A 22685-nucleotide genomic window follows, 5' to 3' on the forward strand; every position below is an offset into this window, starting at 1 on the left:
TAGAAATCATAATATATGGGTAACACTAGGATATGATCATAATTGGATTATCTCTCAGTCGAATTTTCTCGAACTGGCCCTAGAGTACTGCCTACCGTTATTTTTAAGAAATAATCGTGGACATGGATTTTAAGAAATATAGTATATTGTTTCTGAAAAAAGTTAGTGAAATGTGGATACATTTATATATTAGTTTTATAATAAAATATGAATGAGAATGAGCTAGGGAAATGTGAGGTCCATTACAAAAAATAGTAATAGTAACTCATTGTGGGACGAATAGAAATAGTAAAAAGTGACTCTTATTGTGGAATGAAGGGAGTAATAACGAATAAAATTTTAAATTTAACCTACATAAAACATAATTTAAACTCTCTATTACAATCTCAATTGGTAAACTAAAGTCTTGAGCACAAAGTCTATTCAATATATATACACTAAGGGTGTGTATTCGGTCGGTTAACCGATAAAAAACTGGGAAAAAAAATCGGAACCGGTATCGATGGGAATTCGGTTAGTTGAATTAACCAAAAAAAAATTATAATTTATAACGTGGAGTTAAAAAAAGAAAAAAATAATCAACTATAACTAATACTCCTAATAGAAATACTAGATATCATTAAGTTATGCGCATATATAAAAAAAATCTTACCAAAACTATAACGGTTAGAGTACAAGACAAGAGGAATAAGATTAAAAGTAAATGACTTTTAAATAATTCGTACAGAATAAAATGTATACCAAAACTATAACTGTTAGATAAATAAGGATTAATGAGTATATGAAAATCAAAGATATACATAAACAAATTTTTTTATTTCAAATGTTTGACATTTAACGATTATTCATCAATTTGAAAGGAATCCAAAATTAGGAGTTTCAATTATTACGAGAAAATGATTAATTGCTTATTAAATTTTATTTCAAATTTGTTTAATTTTAACTTCAACATAATTCAATGGGTCGTGCAACGCATGTGATTGATACTAAGTTTTCTAGTTATACATAAATTTGTTCAGGTTATGATAATAAAAAGTGAAGAGATATCCTATTTTAAAAATAATTTTTAGATATTTTGACTTTGATAGAACAATATGAAATTCTGACAAAATTTAGAAGATAATTACACATATAAAAATATTATAAATGTTTATTAATTAAAAATATAATGAAATTAAAATGAATTGAATATTGGTTAATTGATAATCTATCGGTTATAATCGATAACCAATGTTGGGAAAATTAAAGAATCGGAACCGAACCGATAATCGATAATATCGATTTTTGATTAACCGATAATTGACCAGCTTCGATTCAATTCTCGGTTAACCGAAGAACCGAGTACCCACATACCCCAACACGTACATCATCTAAAATTCCCTTCAAATCGGCGCTCCACTCTCTCTCAATTGGCGGAACTCTCCTTGCCTCGCCGCCACGCCCACCGCCCTTCCTCACCGGGTTTTCTTTCACCGTCCTCCTGCTTCACCAGCCCCGTCGGATTCCGGTGTGCTCCGGCAGTTTTTTATTAGTTGATTTAATATGATTCTTTCAGTATTTTAATTTTGTTTCTGAGTTGGTATTTTGCTGAGATTTTGAATATTATTTTGAAAGCCATCATCTTTCTATTGTGGACAGACATCTTCCCCGTTAATTTCACAAATCTATTTTTGACAGATTTATGAAAAAGATCTATTTTTGACCGATTAGGGCAAACGAATTTTTTATTTTGATTATGAATAGTATTAAAGATTTCATTTTTTTGATCCAGTGCTTGTTTTGTAATGGCTTACAGTATAAAAGATTTGATTTTTTTGTTGATAGTATGTTATAATTTGTGCTTCTTGCCACGCCTGTTCCCTTTTCTTGTGTAGATTTGATTGACTCAATTGCATCCCTTTCAGAATAGGATTAATCCAATAGAGTAGATTTTCTTCATCTGCTAATCTCATAGTATTATTTTCAGGTATTAATGAAGATCTCTAACCTTTTGGAAGGGGATTCTGAGTGTGGCATAATGAACAAAAGTGCCAAAAAGGGTTGTTTATCTGTAAGAAAATACACGAAACTGAGAGATATTTTGTTTGCAAATCTACCGGAAGAGATTACGATAGAGATCTTACAAAGACTCCCCATTAGGAGTGTTATGGCGTGCAAGTGTGTTCTTAAATCATGGCGCCATCTGATTGAGGGGATGTCGTATACTCCGAAACCATGCCAATTTTTCGTGTATGGAGACTTGGAAATGAGGTACACTGTCTGCGATGAGGCCATAAAGCCACTTTTCCAATTCAGTTACCTATCTCATGATAAATTTTCTACTGCTCACTATCGTGTTATAGTTGCTTCAGCTAATGGTTTGCTTTCAGTGTGGGATCAAAGGTATAACATTCTATTTATATGCAATCCAATGACTCGAGAGCATGTCGAGCTCCCTCCTCTATCTAAGTTCAATGATTGTTCTTTTTATGGATTTGGAGTGAGCAAAACAAGTGGTCAATATAAGATTGTTCCAAGTGAGTTCTAAAACCTGCAATGAAAAACATTTACTTCCCAACTTATGATGTAAACTAATAATAGAGTCTATAAATATCCAAAGAACAAAGAATACATACCACCCATAATTTTTGAAATAACGGAATATAGTTACACATAATAGCACCACCTAGTATGTAGCACCACCTAGTATGTCAGGGCAACTGTCTTGTAGCACTTTGACAAAATCCTTGAAAGCATCAACACTTGACACTGGTAATGACCATCCATCAAGGTCAATCACCCATCTCAATGATTCCAATCAGATATGCAAAATGCATATGCAGCGATTCTGTATCCCTGTAATGAAAAAAAAAGACAATAACATATACCTCCAAGTAACTAAAAAGAAGCTTCAAACATACTTTCAATCCTCCTGCTCTGATTATAAAAACAAGTCTGCCCTTCTCATCGTAAAAGACTCCTCCAAACATTTTTGCAATCTCGCAATCTATCGCAGCCTACCAATGCATATGATAAAGTCAGAATTATAATGGACAATAATAAAGAAAAAAAGTGTCAATTTTATGTTACCCAATTAAATTCTGGTAATCCAGGCCTATTTGCTCTCCAATGCACCGACTTTCTGATCATGGCATCCACATCTTCTACATTCCAATTCCATGCGTCAAGAAATTTACTAAAAGGTAGATTGAGTGCATGAGTGGCTATTAATCCCAAAGAATTCTTTAACTCATGTATCTGCAAATATAAGAAATATATTTGCTCAATCATGTTGCATTAATAATCATGAACATTACTTGCTCTTACCTTGAGCTTCTGCTCATCATCGCTGAAAGACGTCTTGACTGTCGAAGCAGCACATAATTTAAAAGAAAATCACTAACCAAATCACTGATCAGAATATATAATTTAAATTTTACTTATAAGTAACACATGATCAAACAACAAAAATCATAGACCAAAAACTAATCAAATGATTAGGGTTACGGCCTAAACCTTTTGACACATAAACAAGACTGTTCAAATAAACAGACAGGACCAATAAACATCATACATTCTTTTACTTAATATGATTGCTAATTACAAAAAGCTCATACACCATACATGCTCTGCCTCATTTCTGTTATTAATTTACTAGTAAATTATAATAACATGTGCTGCATGCAGCAATATTTATTATATAAACAACAATTTGAACAAGAGAACTTGGACCTAGGTTAATTAAACGAACCATCAAACATATTATAAGACTTAGCCTCAGCTGCAAGGGGACCAGACTCCAAAGAGTCTGGTTTCGGCTCAGCAGGAAAAATAACCACGGCATGTAATCTAAAAAATGCATGAGATTTAAGTATAGGAACAGCAGGAGATATATTGGGCAAGTATAGGTGCAATAAATGTTTCATTATGAAGACATACCAAAGCCATGGTAATTAAGGTACCCCCACCTCCATACCGACACGGTACACACTCCAGATCAAAATAGTTCCTCAGGACCGCTCCAACATTTTCAAACTCGTTGTCGTCTATAAGAACAAACTTGCCCAACGTTTTAGGAGGCAAGTGACTTTCAAAAGTCTGCCAGAACTTACAAAATACCGGGGTACAGTTAAACACAATAGCAGATGCTAGCTTCCCAAGGCGAAACATTTGTAACTCTTCGATAGAATGCTTAAAAGCATCTGCAGCACTTGTGGCTGGTATTGACCAACCCTCAACATCAATAACCCATATGAATTGATCATTTGATTTTTGTGGGTAGTATGGCTTTAAAAAGAACTCAAACACATATGCCACCTTCCTATGCAGCGATACTTCCGTATCCTGTAATGAAAATACATGACAATTACATATAACTCTAAGTAACTAATAGTTAGTAAATAGCTTTTGACATACCTTCATTCCACCTGCTCTAATTATTATAACATTTCGGCCCTTCTCATCCTTAAAGGTCCCTCCGAACATGTATCCAATATGCAAATATAAGAAATATATTTGTTCAATCATGTTGCGATAATCATCATGAACATTACGCGCTCTTACCGTTTGCTTCTGCTCATCAGAATAACCAGGTATGCCATCGTTGGAAGACATCTTGTCTGTCAAAGCAGCACAAAATTTAAAAAGAAAATCAATAACTAATAACTGATCAGATTATAAATATCAAGAACATGATCAAACAACAAAAAACATAGACCAAAAACTGATCAAACACAAAAAAAATTGAGGCGTACGAGTGTATAGGTCTTGTCCAAATAGCAGCAGAGTAGCTAAAATTGAGGCATTGTAATAAAGATTAACCTTCCACCAGCCTGCTGATTGTGATTTGAATTAATATATTGAAGAACATATGTGAATAACTTTGATTTTATTATTTTTAACTCTAAAAGCACAAAATCACATTTGTGTTCACTTTCAAGAGTATTTTATAATCCAATTTGGAAGGCATGACAATGAAATCCTTTTCCTCACATTATACATCACAACAAACCTTACTGCATTCATAATTTTTTAAGCTTCATTATTGTTGTATAAAGAATTTTATAGCAGAGACCAAGTTCCATTTGCATACGACACTTACATGAACAAAATTGCTTCAGCACAACAATTAGCAAAGCATGATCATAATTATCTCAAGAAATAAAGTCTATTTAAAACAGAAATATACAAACAAAACACATACATCGCATAAGAGAGATTTCACCTGAAATACCTAGGAGTAGATATGTATGCCAACTAGCAGTAAAGTGTAGCATAATTTATAAAAACAAAAACGAATTAGGTCAAAAAAATTGAGTGTAAATTCAAGTATAATCTACAAAAGCATATTGATATACGAGGTAGACATATGAATTGAGTATAGGCCGGAGCAATTTTGGGGGAACAAATGAAAACGAAGTAGGACAAAACGTCAGTTCACGAACGATATTCTCAATAAAAAATAGATTGAACACCGCTTTACTTACCAAAATCTGGACGGGGAGTCGTCAATTCAAAACCTCAGTAGTTGTATGTTCGAGTGAGGGTCCTCTTCTTCGTCAGTCTTTCTAGCCCTAATTTTAGCTACGAATGGTAGAAGGGTTTATAGTTTCTTTTTTCCTCAAACATCATCACAGCGGGGGTTAGGCGGACCCCCAACATGTCTATATCAAAACCAACATAGTGTCATACATTGACCAAGCCCTAAAGTGACTTGGTCCACAAAAGAGAAGCAAATAAAAAAAAGGCTAATAAACTACCTAGGATATCCCACAAGCCGGGTACTATCCATCTAAGATATGAGAAAAGAAACATGATAATAACATGGGTGATGACCAAGTGATGGCCAAGCCCGAAGGAAGTACAAAGAGGACAAATCAAAAACAAAAACCGATAGTAGTAGTAATCATCCATCTCGATATCTTAATCTGATGTTCGGATAACCCAACTGGTCCATCCTCAAAAGTGACTTCAAATACCGAGGCGCTGTATCTGCATCATAGAAAGTGATGGAAAGGGTCTGGACCCCCCTCCTTGCAAGAAAGTCGGCTGCCCAGTTACCTTCTCGGTGGATGTGAAAGAACCTAACCTGCAGCTGTGAGAGCAAGATGCGGATGCGAGCCATGTGATGTCTCACGTCCGCCGCTCCCCTGCGTCCTGAAGTGAACACTGCGACCACTGCTGTTGCGTCCATCTTGACCCAAGCCTGTGATGAGAACTCCATAGCCATTGTCAACCCATGAAGATGAGCTAAAATCTCCGCCTCGAAGGCCGACGCAGCTACCAAGGGCGTGCAAAAGGCCCTCAAAAGAGAACCGTCTGAACCACGAACCACTCCCCCACCACCAGCCTGTCCCGTCGAGGTAGAGAAGGCCCCATGTATGTTCAGCTTCACCCAAGGATCATCGGGTGGATGTCAAAGCACACTCAAGGACTTCAGAACTCGCCGGCGAGGAGGAACTGAAGGCATGAAGTCGACAGTCGGGGTTCAACCGCGCCAATGAAGGGGGACTAGCACACCCGCCGCCACACGAATCCGCAAATGCTGAATCATCTGCCAAATAACATGGGAATAACGAAAAGAAATGCCACGGTGCTTGCAGCTATTCCTCCCCGTCCAAATGAACCAATATACCAAGCAAGGAATAATAAAACTGATGTGCAATGGGGAGCCTTGTGAGAGGACCTCCACCAAAAATCTAATCTAAGTGCAATATCAGTGCACGTGTGAATGTGTGTGCTAATATAAGAGAACCAGCCATCGAAATAATCCCAAACAGATCTCGCCAACGGACACGACACAAACTAATGCCGACACGAATCGACTGAAAAAGAAGAGACACAACACAGACACTTGGATGCGAGAGAGATACCACGAGTCTAAACATGACACTCAACAAGGACCTTCTGGAGGAGGAGGCGCCAGATGAAGACAGAGATAGTCGGGGTCAGCCCAGCATTCCAAACCATGCGAAGTCCGAAATGTCTAGGGGACCGTGTCCGGATGAGCTCCCAAGCTGAGGCCGTCGAGAACTCGCCATCACCTCCATCGCATCACATCCTGCCTACCCACCTCAATCGGAACAGCCCTGATAATATCCAAAACATACAAAGGCACATCATACAAAGCCAAATAATCATGCAATTTTTCAATATGCCAAGTATGACCACGCCAAAACCTAGAGACCTCAGCGGGCAGGAAGATCAGTCCCAGGCGGACAATAGATCATAAGGGGGCGATCCCCGACCTACACGTCATCCCAGAAACTAATCCGCCCTTCGTCGAGGGACCATCTAATGAAACCATGCACCTGACCCCTAATATCAGTGAGACGATGCCAGATAGGACTATCATGCTGAGAGTAAGGAGAAATAAAAGCACGACCTGCATGGAAACAATACTTGCGCATGGTGAACTGCGCCCATAAAGACTCTTGTGCGAGAAATCTCCACCAGAGCTTGATGCTGAAAGCTTTGACGAGCTCACGAAAACGACGGATGCCAAGGCCTCCCTCATCCAACGGCAAGCAAATCTTCTTCCGCTAGATAACCCAGTGAATCTTCCTCTGCTGCCCAATCGTGCCCCAAAAGAACCTGGCCATTATCTGCTCCGAATCCCTCATCCAATACTCATACGGCTTCAGGACCTGGAAGATGTGAAGAGGGATAGTGACTAGGGTGCTCTTAATCAGAGTAAGACGACCTCCAAGAGAAAGATGTCTATGAGACAAGCTGTGAATCCGGTCCACCTTCTTCTGTCGGATCTCTAAAAGGTAGTCGGCCTTCAGCCCCCCTAAGAGGGAAGCTGTGAATCCGAGTGCAAGCACATGGGCCGCTCGGCGATGACTTGCTATGCTTCTGGGAAACGGCATATGCCTCCTAAGAGGGATTATTCTCAAGGGCTGCCCCACAGCACAGGCCGACTCCCAACAGAGAGGAAGAGTCGCGTCATGCAGAGCAGCCTCTAGCTGCGAGTGTTGCGGCTGGTAAACAGCCTCAGGCTCAGCGGCAGCAGCCTAGCGCAAGCCAGGCCACAGAGAGGCCTCCCCATCGAAAGACGGCCCCTAGTTTTGTCTTACATCCAGGGTCTTCTTCAGCAGCCGCAGATGGCTCACAGGTTGTAGAGGACGACGGTTTCGTTGCGCCTAAGAAGAAGACCAAGAGCGCAGCTAGTTGTGAGAGGCAGCGAGAGGCGTCGGGAAAAGAGGCAGGCGAAAGCCTCCTCGGCGAGGACAGTGTCAGAGGGACAGCGGGGAGCTGAGGCGGATAAGTTCTCTTGGAGGTCGCCTTGCTCTGATCAAGAGCACCCTAGTCATTATCCCTCTTCACATCTTCCAGGTCCTGAAGCCGTATGAGTATTGGATGAGGGATTTTGAGCAGATCATGGCCAGGTTCTTTTGGGGCACGGTTGGGCAACAGAGGAAGATTCACTAGGTTAGCTAGCGGAAGAAGATTTGCTTCCCATTGGATGAGGGAGGCCTCGACATCCGTCATTTTCGTGAGCTCGTCAAAGCTTTCAACATCAAGCTCTGGTGGAGATTTCTCGCACATGATTCTTTATGGGCGCAGTTCGCCATGCGCAAGTATTGTTTCCATGCTGGTCGTGCTTTTATTTCTCCTCACTCTCCGCATGATGGTCCTATCTCGAATCGTCTCAATTATGTTAGGGGTCAGGTGCATGGTTTCATTAGATGGTCCTTCGACGAAGGGCGGATTAGTTTCTGGGATGACGTGTGGGTCGGGGATCGCCCCCTTAGGACCAATTGTCCGCTCGGGACTGATCTTCCTGCCGCTGACGTCTCTAGGTTTTGGCGTGATCATACTTGACATAGTGAAAAATTGCATGATTATTTGGCTTTGTGTGGTGTGCCTTTGTATGTTTTGGATATTATCAGGGCTGTTTCGATTGAGGTGGGCAGACGGGATGTGATGCGATGGAGCCTGACTGGTGATGGCGAGTTCTTGACGGCCTCAGCTTGGGAGCTCATCCGGACACGGTCCCCTAGACATTTCGGACTCCGCATGGTTTGGAATGCTGGGTTGATCCCGACTATCTCTATCTTCATATGACGCTTCCTAGTCTAGAGGGTCCCTGTTGAGTGTCATGTTTAGACTCGGGGTATCTCTCTCGCATCCAAGTGTCTGTGTTGTGTCTCTTATTTTTCAGTCGAGTCGTGTTAGCATTTGTTTGTGTCGTGTCCGTTGGGGAGATCTGTTTGGGATTATTTCGATGGCTGGTTCCCTTATATTAGCACACACATTCACACGTGTAATGATATTGCACTTAGATTAGGTTTTTGGTGGAGGTCCTCTCCCAGGGCTCCCACCTTACACATTAGTTTTATTATTCTTTACTTGGTATATTAGTTCATTTGGACGGGGAGGAATAGCTGCAAGCACCGCGACATTTCTTTTCGTTCTTCCCATGTTATTTGGCAGGAGCATTTGCGGATTCTTGTGGCGGCGGGTGGGCTAGTCCCCCTTCATTGGCGCGGTTGCACCCCGACTGTCGACTTCATGCCTTCAGTTCCTCCTCGCCGGCGAGTTCTGAGGTCCTTGAGTGTGCTTTGGCATCCACCCGATGATCCTTGAGTGAAGCTGAACACAGATGGGGCCTTCTCTACCTCGGCGGGACAGGCTGGTGGTGGGGGAGTGGTTCGTGGTTCAGATGGTTCTCTTTTGAGGGTCTTTTGCACTCCCCCGGTAGCTGCGTCGGCCTTCGAGGCGGAGCTTTTAGCTCTTCTTCATGGGTTGACAATGGCTATGGAGTTCTCATCACAGGTTTGGGTCAAGATGGACGCAGCAGCAGTGGTCGCAGTGTTCACTTCAGGGAGCGGCGAACGTGAGACATCACATGGCTCGCATCTGCATCTTGCTCTCACAGCTGCAGGTTAGGTTCTCTCACATCCATTGAGAGGGTAACCGGGCAGCCAACTTTCTTGGAGGTAGGGGGTCCAGACCCTCACCATCACTTTCTATGATGCAGATACAGTGCCTCGATATTTGAAGTCACTTGTGAGGATGGACCAGTTGGGTTATCCGAACTTCAGATTCAGATATCGAGATGAATGATTACTACTACTCTTGGTTTTTGTTTTTGATTTGTCCTCTCTGTACTTCCTTCGGGCTTGGTCATCACCCATGTTACTATCATGTTTCTTTTCTCGTATCTTAGATAGATAGTACCCGGCTTGTGGGGATATCCTAGGTAGTTTATTAGCTTTTTTTATTTGCTTCTCTTTTGTGGACCAAGTCACTTTTGGGCTTGGTCAACGTATGACACTACATTGGTTTTGATATAGACAGGTTGGGGGTCCGCCTAACCCCCGCCGTGATTGTGTTTGAGGAAAAAAAAAACCTAAACCCTTCTACCATTCGTAGCTAAAATTAGGGCTAGAAAGACTGACGAAGAAGAGGACCATTACTCGAACATACAACTACTGAGGTTTTGAATTGACGACTCCCCGTCCAGATTTTGGTAAGTAAAGTGGTGTTCAATATATTTTTTATTGAGAATATCGTTCGTGGACTGACGTTTTGCCCTACTTCGTTTTCATTTGTTCATCCAAAATTGCTCCGGCCTATACCCAATTCATATATCTACCTCGTATATCAATATGCTTTTGTAGATTATACTTGAATTTACACTCATTTTTTTTGACCTAATTCGTTTTTGTTTTCATAAATTAACCTACACTTTCATGCTAGTTGGCATACATATCTACTCCTAGGTATTTCAGGTGAAATCTCTCTTATGCGATGTATGTGTTTTGTTTGTATACTTCTATTTTAAATAGACTTTATTTCTTGAGATAATTATGTTCATGCTTTGCTAATTGTTGTGCTGAAGCAATTTTGTTCATGCTTTGCTAATTGTTGTGCTGAAGCAATTTTGTTCATGTAAGTGTCGTATGCAAATGGAACTTGATCTCTGCTATAAAATTCTTTATACAACAATAATGAAGCTTAAAAAATTATGAATGCAGTAAGGTTTGTTGTGATGTATAATGTGAGGAAAATGATTTCATTGTCATGCCTTCCCAATTGGATTATAAAATACTCTCGAAAGTGAACATAAATGTGATTTTGTGCTTTTAGAGTTAAAAATAATAAAATCAAAGTTATTCCCATATGTTCTTCAATATATTAATTCAAATCACAATCAGCAGGCTGGTGGAAGGTTAATCCTTATTACAATGCCTCAATTTTAGCTACTCTGTTGCTATTTGGACAAGACCTATACTCTCGTACGCCTCAATTTTTTTGGTGTTTGATCAGTTTTTGGTTTGTGATTTTTGTTGTTTGATCATGTTTAATCTGATCAGTTATTTGGTTATTGATTTTCTTTTAAAATTTTGTGCTGCTTTGACAGACAAGATGTCTTCCAACGATGGCATGCCTGGTTATTCTGATGAGCAGAAGCAAACTGTAAGAGCGCATAATGTTCATGATGATTATCGCAACATGATTGAGCAAATATATTTCTTATATTTGCAGATTGGATACATGTTCGGAGGGACCTTTAAGGATGAGAAGGGCCGAAATGTTATAATAATTAGAGCAGGTGGAATGAAGGCATGTCAAAAACTATTTACTAATTATTTTAGTTACTTGGAGTTATATGTAATTGTCCTGCCTTTTCATTACAGGATACGGAAGTATCGCTGCATAGGAAGGTGGCATATGTGTTTGAGTTCTTTTTAAAGGCATACTACCCACAAAAATCAAATGATCAATTCATATGGGTTATTGATGTTGAGGGCTGGTCAGTACCAACCACAAGTGCTGCAGATGCTTTTAAGCATTCTGTCGAATAGTTACAAATGCTTCGCCTTGGGAAGCTAGCATCTGCTATTGTACTCCCTCCGTCCCGGACTACTTGCACTTATTTCCTTTCTGGACGTCCCAAGTTATTTGCACTCTTTCCATTTTTAGTAAAAAATTTCACCTACAGCCGTAATATTTGACTTTGCTATACACTCATTCCTTAATCTCCGTGCCGAAAATGAAACGTGCGAATAGTGCGGGACGGAGGGAGTATTTTTACTGTACCACGGTATTTCGTAAGTTCTGGCAGGCTTTTGAAAGTCACTTGCCTCCTAAAACGTTGGGCAAGTTTGTTCTTATAGACGACAACGAGTTTGAAGATGTTGGAGCGGTCATGAGGAACTATTTTGATTTGGAGTGTGTACATTGTCGGTATGGAGGTGGGGGTACCTTACTTACCATGGCTTTGGTATGTCTTTATAATGACACATTTATTGCACCTATAAGATTTTTCTGTTGTCTGAAATCTAAGGAGTCTGCTATTGATTCATTTTATGAGCTACGAGTGCAGTGTTATTTCTGTACTTGTATTAAAAACTTTGGTTTACTTGACCTCTACATCTGTATCTGCAAACCCTCTATCTATTTTTGAAATATCTGTGTATAGTTTCCTAAATATTAGTAAGATTCATCATATTGAAGTTCATCATATGCCTGTTTCGTATTTTTATTAGTAAGATTGTAGCATAGTCAATGTTATGAATTTGCCACCACGAATCAGTATTTCTGCTTTCTTTGTTTAAGGTTGGTGTTGTGCTGCACTTATGATGAAATTGAATAGCCTCTACTCTTATGATCGAATTCTTCAAATGAGTGGTACTTGTATTAGAATGAAGATCGCTGCAACTTGTATTAGAATGAAGATCGCTGCAAGGTTTAATTAAGCCTTGCGCTCACATGGGCTGTTTTGATCTGGACGTATTTGTGGAGATGAACCAACCGTTCCAGGAAAGGTAAAATTGATTATATACTTAAATGCATGTTCTTGCTGTGAACAAGTTTTGAATCATTTATATTCAAGACCTTCCTCGGTATTGTTTTTATGATCTTGAGTGCTGTTTGAGAATGCAGTGGCAATGTCCCATTAGTCTGAAATCTTGGTAGAATATCATCATAGATCCTTATTTCAATCGGATATCACACAAGGTACTTGTGTCTTGTTGTATTATCTCATCTACCATCTTGGTTAATATCATCCTCCCGAGACATCACCAAACCGAACCGGCACCGGAACCGCCGGTTCCGACGGGCCGGTTCAGGTTCCAATTTTTGGCGAACCGTAACCGGCGGTTCGGCGGTTTCCGACATAATTTCAAGCCTACTCCCTAGCCTTTTCAGAAACCACTCCCGCGGCCGCCGGTTTTGACTAAAATCGTGGACGGAAATCGGCGGTTCCACCGATAAAACTGGCGGTACCCCCTACTCTTCATTTCTACTAGAGCACAAGTTGCCCCTTTATTTCGAATATGTAATTTTGTAAATTGTAATGAAGACTTTAAGTCTTTTGTAATTTATAATTTTGAAGTTGTAATTTCTAATTTTTATGTTGTAATTCGTAAATTTTAACTTGTAATTTGTAATTTTAAAGTTGTAATTTGTAATTTTGAAATTGTAATTTGTATCAATAAAATTACATTTGTACATCGCTTCATTCTAATTTTATTTACGCAAGTTTTTTTACATTTTTAACTTGAATTACAATTTACAATGTAAAAAAAAAAATCGGATTGAACTGCCAAACCGCCCGAACCGGACCGGAACCGGATGACCACCGACGGTTCAGCCGGTTCAAGTGAACCGCCGGTTCACGGTTCATGAACCGGAACCGTGAGGTCTTGGCCGGGCCGGTTCAGGTTCCACCAATTCTTGAACTGGAACCGCCGGTTCCGAACCGTGAACCGGCGGTTCACGAACTGTGGTGGCGTCTAATCCTCCCGTCATTATGTATTACAGATGCAGGAGGCTGGAGAAGATGCGCAGTACAGCCTGACGGCTCCATTCTTGGCGTGCTAAGGCGGATGGAGATCGTAGATGCCTTGGAGAGCTTGGGCTGTGGCATTTATCAAGTGAAGCGGAATCATAGCCAAAAGCAGAAAGCTAAACATGAGATGGGTTCTGATGGCCATGGTGCTCTAAATATAGGAATTAGAAGGACCCAAAATGATTGCTGGGAAGTTAATAAAGCTATTATTAATTCACTAGGTGTCTGACCTGACCTGACCTGCAATTAGACTTGAACAAAGCAATCGTATTAGTAGCACTGGTAGCGGCAGAGATGGTGAAGATGGCAGTGTTAATTGATTTCTTCTATCCATGCCCCTGAACTAATTGCCCATAGTGAAGCTGGCGGTACTATAGATCGACGATGGATGGGTCGATGTACCGCCAGCGCTAAGACCGCCTGTATCTCCCTCTCTGCTGCCTCCAGCACACGTGCATGAATTCGCCTCATTATGTCATCATACCCCCACCGCTACCGCCCGCACCAAAACCACTACCACTACCACTATCAGCCACTCTGGATATATAAAAGAAACGTAAAGAGATAGATACTCGTTAATACAAGTGGTGCGGATGAAATGAAGTTCAACGAGCCGTATTTATAGAATTTTTGAAAAAAAATAATCAAATAATCGGGACGTCCGCGCGGACGTCCGTGGGGTCAACGCAATGGCGGACGTCCCGGGAACCCCGCGGAACTCCGATGTCCGCAGCGGATGTCCGTATCCGCGTCACCCTTGCACAATGGCGGACGTCCGGCACGCCGGTCGGACGTCCATCGGGACAGACGCCATTGTGGATGCTCTAATATGAGCTGCCATAAAAAAGCGAAAAATATTGAAAAGACAAAATTGCCCAAATATTAAAAGGGTATTTTCGTATAAAAAATTGTCAAAAGGACTAAATTTGAAATAATGTAATTTGAGAGTTGCAAAATTGAAATGCCTTGCACATATTTCCAAATCGCACCCCAAAGTATGATAAATAGTAAAAGTAAACATTTCCACCAATTCCAATCACTCTCTACTGTTTACTGACCAGGCTCTGATTCCCCTATTTGGAAGAACATAGAGATGATGCAGAGATGGTGCTGGAGGCTCCGCTCTTTGGCAGCCCTTGCTTCCTCTACCCACCTTCGCCCTCCCGCCGCTGCTCGTCTTCTCCACACTTCCCCCAGTTTATTCCACAAACCCCCAATCGCCACTCGTTCCCTAATTGCACCCTATTTTTCCTCCCACATCAGCGCCTCCACCTTTCCCTCTCCTATCACACACTCGCCTCTCTCTGTAAGTGTCGCATTTTAGCCCTCGCGCCTTTTTATTGTTTTATTATGTATGTGTTCGTTCCTGGTGGTGGAATGCAGCCTTTTTTGCTTGATGTTGGGTTATTTCCATATCAGAATTTGAAGATGTTTGCGCATTTTAGATGACATTGCTCCCCCACCCTCCACCATTTTAATTGAAATTTTAGGAGATGTTTATCGATATCAAATAATTAGGAACGTTAATTGCTATTTTCATTATCAGCCTAATGGTAGAATGTGATGCATTTTTCTGTAAAGGTTGCTACTTTGTATTGGAATCTGTTCATATGTCGGGTCATCCAACTCGATTGAGTCCTGGGTCAGTGTAAACTGTTAATCTTAATTGTTGTTATCTAAATGAGATTTCACAAGTTTCCCCACACTTTTTCATCATACTCCCCTCCGTCTGTGGTCGTTTTGGTCTTGATTGTTGCATTTTCTCCATTTGTTTCTTGCTATCAAAATTGTACTACTTGTTGTCAATACCACTAAGATATATTCAACATATGTTTGCTGTGCTAGGAATTTGTTTATTCTCATCTTCTCATGTCTCATATTCATATGGTATATTTTTAGTTGATCCAAGTACGGCATATCACTGCCAAGCAGAGGAAGAGGAAGTTGAAGAGTAGGAAGCCAATGACTCCAGTAGTTTCCAAAGTCAAAAAAGTCAAAATCAAAGGCTACTCGTATGTATATAATGCCTTCTATAGATGCACTATATTTCGTCAATTTTCTGGAGCAGGTCAAGAAACACTGATAATGTGATGGTTTTAATTATTAGGTCTTACAAAGGAAGATTTAGGCTTATGAATGATGGGCAGATCAGGCGATGGAAGGAGGGGAAGCGGCATAATGCATTCTCAAAGGTTTGCATACCAAGCATCTCTTAGATAATTAAATAAATAAGCGAAAATAAGAAACGAGTAGCTATTATGGACAGCGATGTCGTCAAACATGTTCCTTGAGACGTCTTCCTATTTCAGTTTTTATTAGCTAAAGATGAAGTATTCTAGCCCTAATAGAGCCCTTGACCTGGTAAAATATCATATGATCACAGATCTTCTCAACGATGGAAGAGTTTTGGAAGTTTCTGTTGAGTTAATATCATTGGGTGTTAGACCTTTCACACTCTATGTAAAAGAAAGAAGTTAGTACATTGAGAATTGCAAGTTTTAGCTATAATTTCTTTAATTGTACTTCAATGTAAAAGTCTACTTTGGTGTATACAAATGTTAGCTATACTTATTGCAAGGTTTAGCTATTATTATTACAAGTTTTCTTAAGTATGTACTGAACTTTCCATCTGCATCGATGAGGATCCCATCTAAAATATAAGAACATTCTGGGGCTTATCATTTAAGAAGTAGCAGAAATCATGAGGTTTGTAGAACAGTGAGTATTCTTTGAAATAGTTTGTTTGTGTGCTTCACAAAATAGCCAACAATCAGACATATTTGGCAAATAATCTTTATAGCTGATCCAGTACTGTTCCATTTTATCTTCAATCTACTTGATTCACCTTTCCCTTTTCTGCCAAAATCATTCTCCGACTCCGATTCCTCTACTGTAATGTTTCCACTGGCACTTTAAATAGATATACACCTTTACTAATATATATAATACAATTACTCTGCTTACTATTGCAGTCTAAGAAGTCAAAACGACGATTGAGACAACCTGGTGTTGTTCCTGCGGCTTATGCAAAAGTAATGAAGAAGCTAAATTTCTGCGCTTGAAGCAAAATTCGCTCTGCAGCAGCCTCATTGTTGCTAGGAGACTGCCCTTGTCATCAAAACATACTTCATCTCATGATTTGTAGATGCTTGTAAGTCAGCTTGTCATGACTCCTCTAACAGATTGATAGATTAGTCCAGATTTGCAGTTTTGCACTACTGGATAGAGGGATTTGCGTTTACTTATATTATGGAGCGCATACTGTGTTTGTTTGAATTGGTTGTCTTGATGGTTCAATCGTGCTTTCCTTAACAAGACAACTGCCCAAAAGGCTGAGATGTATAATGTGGGGTTGCAGTATATTTTGTGCTTGCAATATTAGCTACTTGCATGTGGAGCTTATTTTGATTGTATACCTTTCGCTGCTATTCTTATACAGGATCAATAAAGTTATTTGCTTTATGAAGTTTCAGATTACGATTTATTTCTTAGATTTTATTTTGTAGATAATTAAATCAGCCCCTTTTAAGTAAATGCATTCTTTGATTTAGGAAATTTCTTACATTTAGTATCTCTTTATACCCAACACTTGCCTAAAAGAAAAGGGCTATTATATATCTCTAAATTAGTTGACAAAACAGCAATTCGTGGACTGGTTATCCTAAAAAGTTTCTTCTGATCCCTCACAATTTGGAGAAGCAACACAAGTTAACTTTACATGGCACGCCTCTTTTACAAAAGAATATGAAATAGATCCAAACTAGCCAAGTACATCAAAAAAGAGAAAATGAAGAAAGAAAAAGCAAACAACGAATAAATGAAAAGGGCAAAACAGCCTTTTAAACTTCAGCCTTTCCTTTAGCTAAAACCTCAGATAAAACAGTAGTCTTCGAATGATCAGCAACAAATTCAGGGGCAGGGGAGTTCTTCCCACTTTTGATGACGTGCCCGGCTGCTTTCGCTCCTTTGAAGCTGCTGATATTTCCGAATATCAGAATAACCATCCCTACAAGCCCTGCACAGAACGATGCTCCAAACGCTCTGCCAACATTTCCAGGTATGGAAGTTGCTACGGCAAATCCTGCACAAGCTCCCAGTGCTCGTGCCCATGAAAACCACACAGAAAATGCACCTTCTTTACCTGCAGGGGAACAATCCAACCACAGAACCCTCCCGAAAGCATGCAGGAAACCTGTCAAAGTGTATCATTTTTCAGCATATAACACATTTGCATTATAGTAGGGACTCAAAAAAGATCGGTATGCACCTGTGGCGGATCCCTGTACAGCTGCGAAGAAAAACAGATTGCCTTTAGTCCACATGGCTCCTTTATAATAGAAACCAAACCCTGATGCCAAAGTAGACAATATGAAGCCAAGAAGCTGCATCTTCTCAGCATCTAATTTCATGGCTAGCTGAAGTGGATGTACCAATGGAAGAGAAGCTATAGGAACCATGAAATATGTTAGCCATAGAAACAATATGTTCTTTGTTTGGAAGCAACTGTATCCCATGGCATGAAGCAATGCTGCTCCGAAAATGCACATTGACATAAAAGATGATAGGAAAACCCCTGCAAGGCTCCCTGCAGCATGCGGGTATCTGAAGATGGACAACACGTGTGTTATGGGCGCAGAATGTGATGGTGCGTCGTTGTAAGTTGTCGTGGCTCTGTCCGTGCTGAAAATGTGGAGCAATCCTAGACCCCAAACAAGGCCACTGAATATGGATACAACCCACATTGCGGTGAAGTGGTCCTTGTGGCTGAACATGTGGTATGTGAACGAAGACATGATTGCAGCTCCCAAGCAGCCAGCTGCTGTTGAGTAGAGGGACAGACGGCTGGTGAAGGATCTTCTGTTTGCAAACTGTTGCTGCGGTATGACCGAGCCTGTGAATCCGCGGATCATTAGGCCAAGATGGCGGGCATGAGCTGCACCAACAATGGTGTTTGCTGCCACGATGATGGCAATGTATGGTGGAAAGATCCACGACTTCTTGAAAAAGCCAGCTGGGAGGCAGAAGATGGCTCCGATTATGGTGGCCGCACCAGCTATAAGCTGCTGATAGTGGCTATAATCAAGGAGGATCGAAACAATGCCCAATACAGGCGCTGAGAGAATTAGCCCCATGAACCAAGAGATCGAAGTCCATTCCAGCGGGGATACATTCTTCCCACCCAGTTTAATTGCCCTGTGCACCAGTTCTTCATATCTGCGATTATCAAACAAATACTTCAAACAAATACTTCAATAGTTAATAACTTCAGAAATTGCTTCCAAATGTTTGAAAACAGTTCATAACTAATTGCCTATGGCTTTTTGCAGTTTGCTTTAATTTAACTAATCTACGTACCTTGAAGCAATGAACAGATCTAAAACGGTTCAAATCCTTGAGAACATTTTTTACAACTTTAACTCCAAAAATCCAGCCTAAGCTGCCTACACGGCCACATTAGGTTGTTTTTCTTCAAAAAAACATTCCATTCTCAGGTGATTTTTGTGTTCCTCGCTCACATTCATGCTGTATTTTGAATTTACGACGGTAAAAATGCTCAAAAAATAGTAAAACAACTAGAAACGAAGAAAAATCTACAAAATCAACAAATTGCATGGTGTAGCAGCTAAAGCATGACAGGGGGGGGGGATGAGTAGTTTGAGGAGAAAGTAAAAGAAAATTAGGGCTAGGGTTTTGTAAGTTGACAAGTCTGGGAAGAAGATAAGTATGTAGAGAAGTTACAGTAGCATTTCAGTGTGCTTGCAGGTGACATTCTGGTAGCTCCTCTCCCAGCCCTGCGGCGGCGGGGGCGGATCCGAGACGGTCTGGCTGATAATGAGCGGGAAGACGATGGGGATGAGGACGGTGTGGACGAAGTAGGAGCAGAGTCCGTACATGTACCAGCCGAGAACTTCAGGTTTGGAGGGTTTCTCCTCGACTCCTGCTCCGCCGCCGGCCTTGTACATGTCCTGCGCGGCCACATTGTGAGAGTCTGGGGTGGTAGTAGCCATAGCTGCTTCCTTTTGGTGCGAGCTGATTTCTGCCATTGGTCGTGTGGATAGATGGATAGATATATAGCGCAGCAGGAGGTGGTGACTGGTGTGGGTTGAATTTGTGGAGTGTGGCAGTAGCAATAAGAGTGGAGGGGCAGGGGCAGAGGTGTGGAGAAATTTGCAGGGAGTGATAGCTATGTAGCTAGCGTAACAGCTGGTGTTGGGGTGTTTTCGAGGGTTTATGATTTGAATTGGTTTGAGTAGGTAACGGCACATAATCCTATCTTTTGTGCTGTTATTTTTATGTTTGGTTTATTCCATACTACGATCATAGCTGCTATACCACGATATAATATAAGGTGACAGAAAAATGTCACTTTCAATTTCTACATAACGGCACATACATAATCTTAACTTTTGTTTATCAATGTTTATGTTTCGTTTATTTCATGCTATGATAGCTGCAATCTTTACAGGGTATACTCCCTTATCCCTTCATCTCATATAAATCAAATTAATGAATTTGGATTATGATGTTTTAGTGAATAAATTAGGATAGAGCGGGAAAGAAAGAAGTACTAAAATAAAGTAAATACTAGTATAAAATAGAATAGGAAAGATCAAAAGATACTCCATAAAGAGATATTATTTCCAAAATAAGCAATATCACATTCTAAAATTGAATAAGCATCACTTTTTGGCTAGGCGAAGTGAGTATAATACTCCATATCAAAGACCGAAAAAAATAAAACAAAGAAATGAAGTAATAAAAATATGAGAAATAATAAAGTGTAAAGAAATAAAAATATGATAGATAATAGAAGTGTTGTTAAAAAGTACTGACACGGTATGATGGAGAAAAAAATACCTCATGTCCTATAAAAATATGTTCACTTATTATTTTCATCCATCCCATAACAATATGTGCATTCCATTTTAGAAAATTATATTATCAATTTAATAATATAGGTTTCACTATCCACTAACTCTACTTTAACTATCATTCTCCGCGTCTCTCTTACTTTACCATACCATTATCCTCTCTCTATCTCTCTTACTTTACCAATTTTATCTTAATTCTCGTGTCATATCTATTGCTCATATTTTTATAGGACGAATGGAGTATATGCCTATTTATAGACTGAAAGCTATGGATTCAACTGTAAAGGTTAAGAGTGTCCACCAAAGTTGGCCCGGCCACCAAATGTGGCTCTCCTGGCTCTCCACAATGGTAAATAACAAGGGCCACGAAATGTGGCCCGCTCCAAAATAAAAATTAATTTGTTTGCTTTTTTAATGATATTTTATAATTTAACTACAATAAATTTTATTAGACTATAATATATGATATTTATAATTTTAATTAAAATAAAATAATTTGGATAGTAAATAAATGGTGTCGTTCATCGTCGGAATCCATATTTCAGAAGTTGAATTAAAATAGATTGGAAAGATTGGAAAGAGTGGTGTTTGAATTGGGGTAGAAAAATGGAGGAAAATGGTGTGTATTTATAAAAAAGAAGAAGAAAAAAAAATTTCGGTGGCTGGGCCACGAAATGCGGCCCGCTGCAGTGGTGGGCCGCGGAACACACGGCTGAGCGCGTGAAGGCTGCGGCCGCGGCTCCCTCTCGGCTCTCGGCTCTTAAATTTAGCAATCAAGATCACGGAGTGTATTTCTATTTGAATTCTAAGTACTTTTTAATTTCATCAGTTCAAAGAAGGTGAATTCCTATAAAAATAGAATAAATAAATCAAAGGATGGAGTAAAAGAAATACTACTGTATTTGACATTAGTGATGTGGGGTAAGGCCATCCACAACGCTGTTCCTATACCGTTCTTATACCGTTCCTTAAACTACTATTTGATGGCCCCACTGTACTTTTTTACTCCATTCCTTTACTAAGGAACGGAACCTGCAACCCTCCGTTCCTTAACCGTTTTTTTTTATTTCCAACTAAATTCAATTAAAAAAACACACTTTATTAAAAAACAAACACACTTTATTAAAAAACAAACACACTTTATTAAAAAACACACAACATTAAAAAAAATTACAACTTAAACTTAAAAAAATAAAAAGCACACAATTAAAAATTACACACTTCGGCCTCCCGTCGTCGATCTTCTTCAAGTGATTGTTGCAATATTTGACGCATTTGTTCAAAAGGATCCATTAGTTTGATTAAATTTGGGAGAAGGAAAGCAGAGTTGATTTGAGATGAAAATTGGGGTGGAAATAGAGAGGAATAGATGTGTGTTTGTGATTGAAATGAGTATGAAATAGGAGTATTTATAGAGTAAATAAATAAATAAAAAAAAAATACAAAACGGATATAAAAAACGGTCACATTACCGTTGCAAAATTTTTTTTAATATTAAATTCGAATTTTTTTAAAAAAAATTGAATTATTGCGTCACCGGGACGAAGCCTACTCGCGGGGCAGCGAGTGGGTTTCACGCGTCGAATGGGAGGCCGCCACGTCGCCTCGGCGCGTGGCGGAACGTTTCGTTCCGCGTTCCTCCGGAACGGAACGCGACAGGGCATAGGAACGGCATGGGCACGGAATGGCGACGGAACGGAGCCTGCAACGCGTGCCGCAGCGGAACCGTTCCGCCGGAACGGCATAGGAACCGCAACGGCACAGCGTTGCGGGTGCCCTAAAGTAAAAGCAAGCATTACTTTACCAATAGTTCCATGATTTGTGCCGTTAGAGGTTGTTAACTTTTGGACAATATTGTTGGAGTGAAATTATAACCAATTTCATCATTGGGAAACATATGATATGATTGTTGAAAAATGGATTTACTTTTTATTTTATGTGACTGTGACTTAATTTGATGGATATCTTGATCTGGGCATTTGTTGACCACAGTTGTGGTACAGTCGAACACATTATTCTGAATGGCC

At 40.0% G+C, this 22685-nt stretch overlaps 3 protein-coding genes across 6 annotated transcripts; 2 read left to right on the plus strand and 1 right to left on the minus strand.

Annotated features, from left to right (window-relative positions):
* The first annotated feature begins 1269 nt into the window (after positions 1 to 1269).
* LOC121782583 (putative F-box protein At3g52320) lies at positions 1270 to 14003 on the plus strand. 4 transcript variants are annotated; one of them, XM_042180481.1, is made up of 4 exons: positions 1270 to 1507; positions 1967 to 2250; positions 2370 to 2382; positions 13759 to 14003. In XM_042180481.1, exons 2-4 carry the CDS (start codon positions 1973 to 1975, stop codon positions 13816 to 13818), a joined length of 351 nt encoding a protein of 116 aa, XP_042036415.1. In that variant the 5' UTR covers positions 1270 to 1507; positions 1967 to 1972; the 3' UTR covers positions 13819 to 14003. The 4 variants fall into 4 exon arrangements, 2 of the variants coding, with proteins under 2 accessions (XP_042036415.1, XP_042036416.1); XM_042180482.1 differs by lacking the exon at positions 13759 to 14003 and adding an exon at positions 12550 to 12935 and having other exon boundaries at positions 1275 to 1507; XR_006046431.1 differs by lacking the exon at positions 2370 to 2382 and having other exon boundaries at positions 1276 to 1507.
* A 786-nt stretch (positions 14004 to 14789) lies between these two features.
* LOC121780862 lies at positions 14790 to 17252 on the plus strand. The gene is made up of 4 exons (XM_042178504.1): positions 14790 to 15092; positions 15686 to 15798; positions 15894 to 15978; positions 16759 to 17252. Exons 1-4 carry the CDS (start codon positions 14880 to 14882, stop codon positions 16846 to 16848), a joined length of 501 nt encoding a protein of 166 aa, XP_042034438.1. The 5' UTR covers positions 14790 to 14879; the 3' UTR covers positions 16849 to 17252.
* A 190-nt stretch (positions 17253 to 17442) lies between these two features.
* Positions 17443 to 20079, minus strand: LOC121782939. The gene is made up of 3 exons (XM_042180952.1): positions 19526 to 20079; positions 18054 to 19000; positions 17443 to 17978 (listed from the first exon to the last, which is right to left on the minus strand). Exons 1-3 carry the CDS (start codon positions 20050 to 20052, stop codon positions 17626 to 17628), a joined length of 1827 nt encoding a protein of 608 aa, XP_042036886.1. The 5' UTR covers positions 20053 to 20079; the 3' UTR covers positions 17443 to 17625.
* Positions 20080 to 22685: the final 2606 nt, after the last annotated feature.

The sequence above is a fragment of the Salvia splendens genome, chromosome 20, assembly GCF_004379255.2.
Source record: "Salvia splendens isolate huo1 chromosome 20, SspV2, whole genome shotgun sequence".
NCBI lineage: Eukaryota > Viridiplantae > Streptophyta > Magnoliopsida > Lamiales > Lamiaceae > Salvia > Salvia splendens.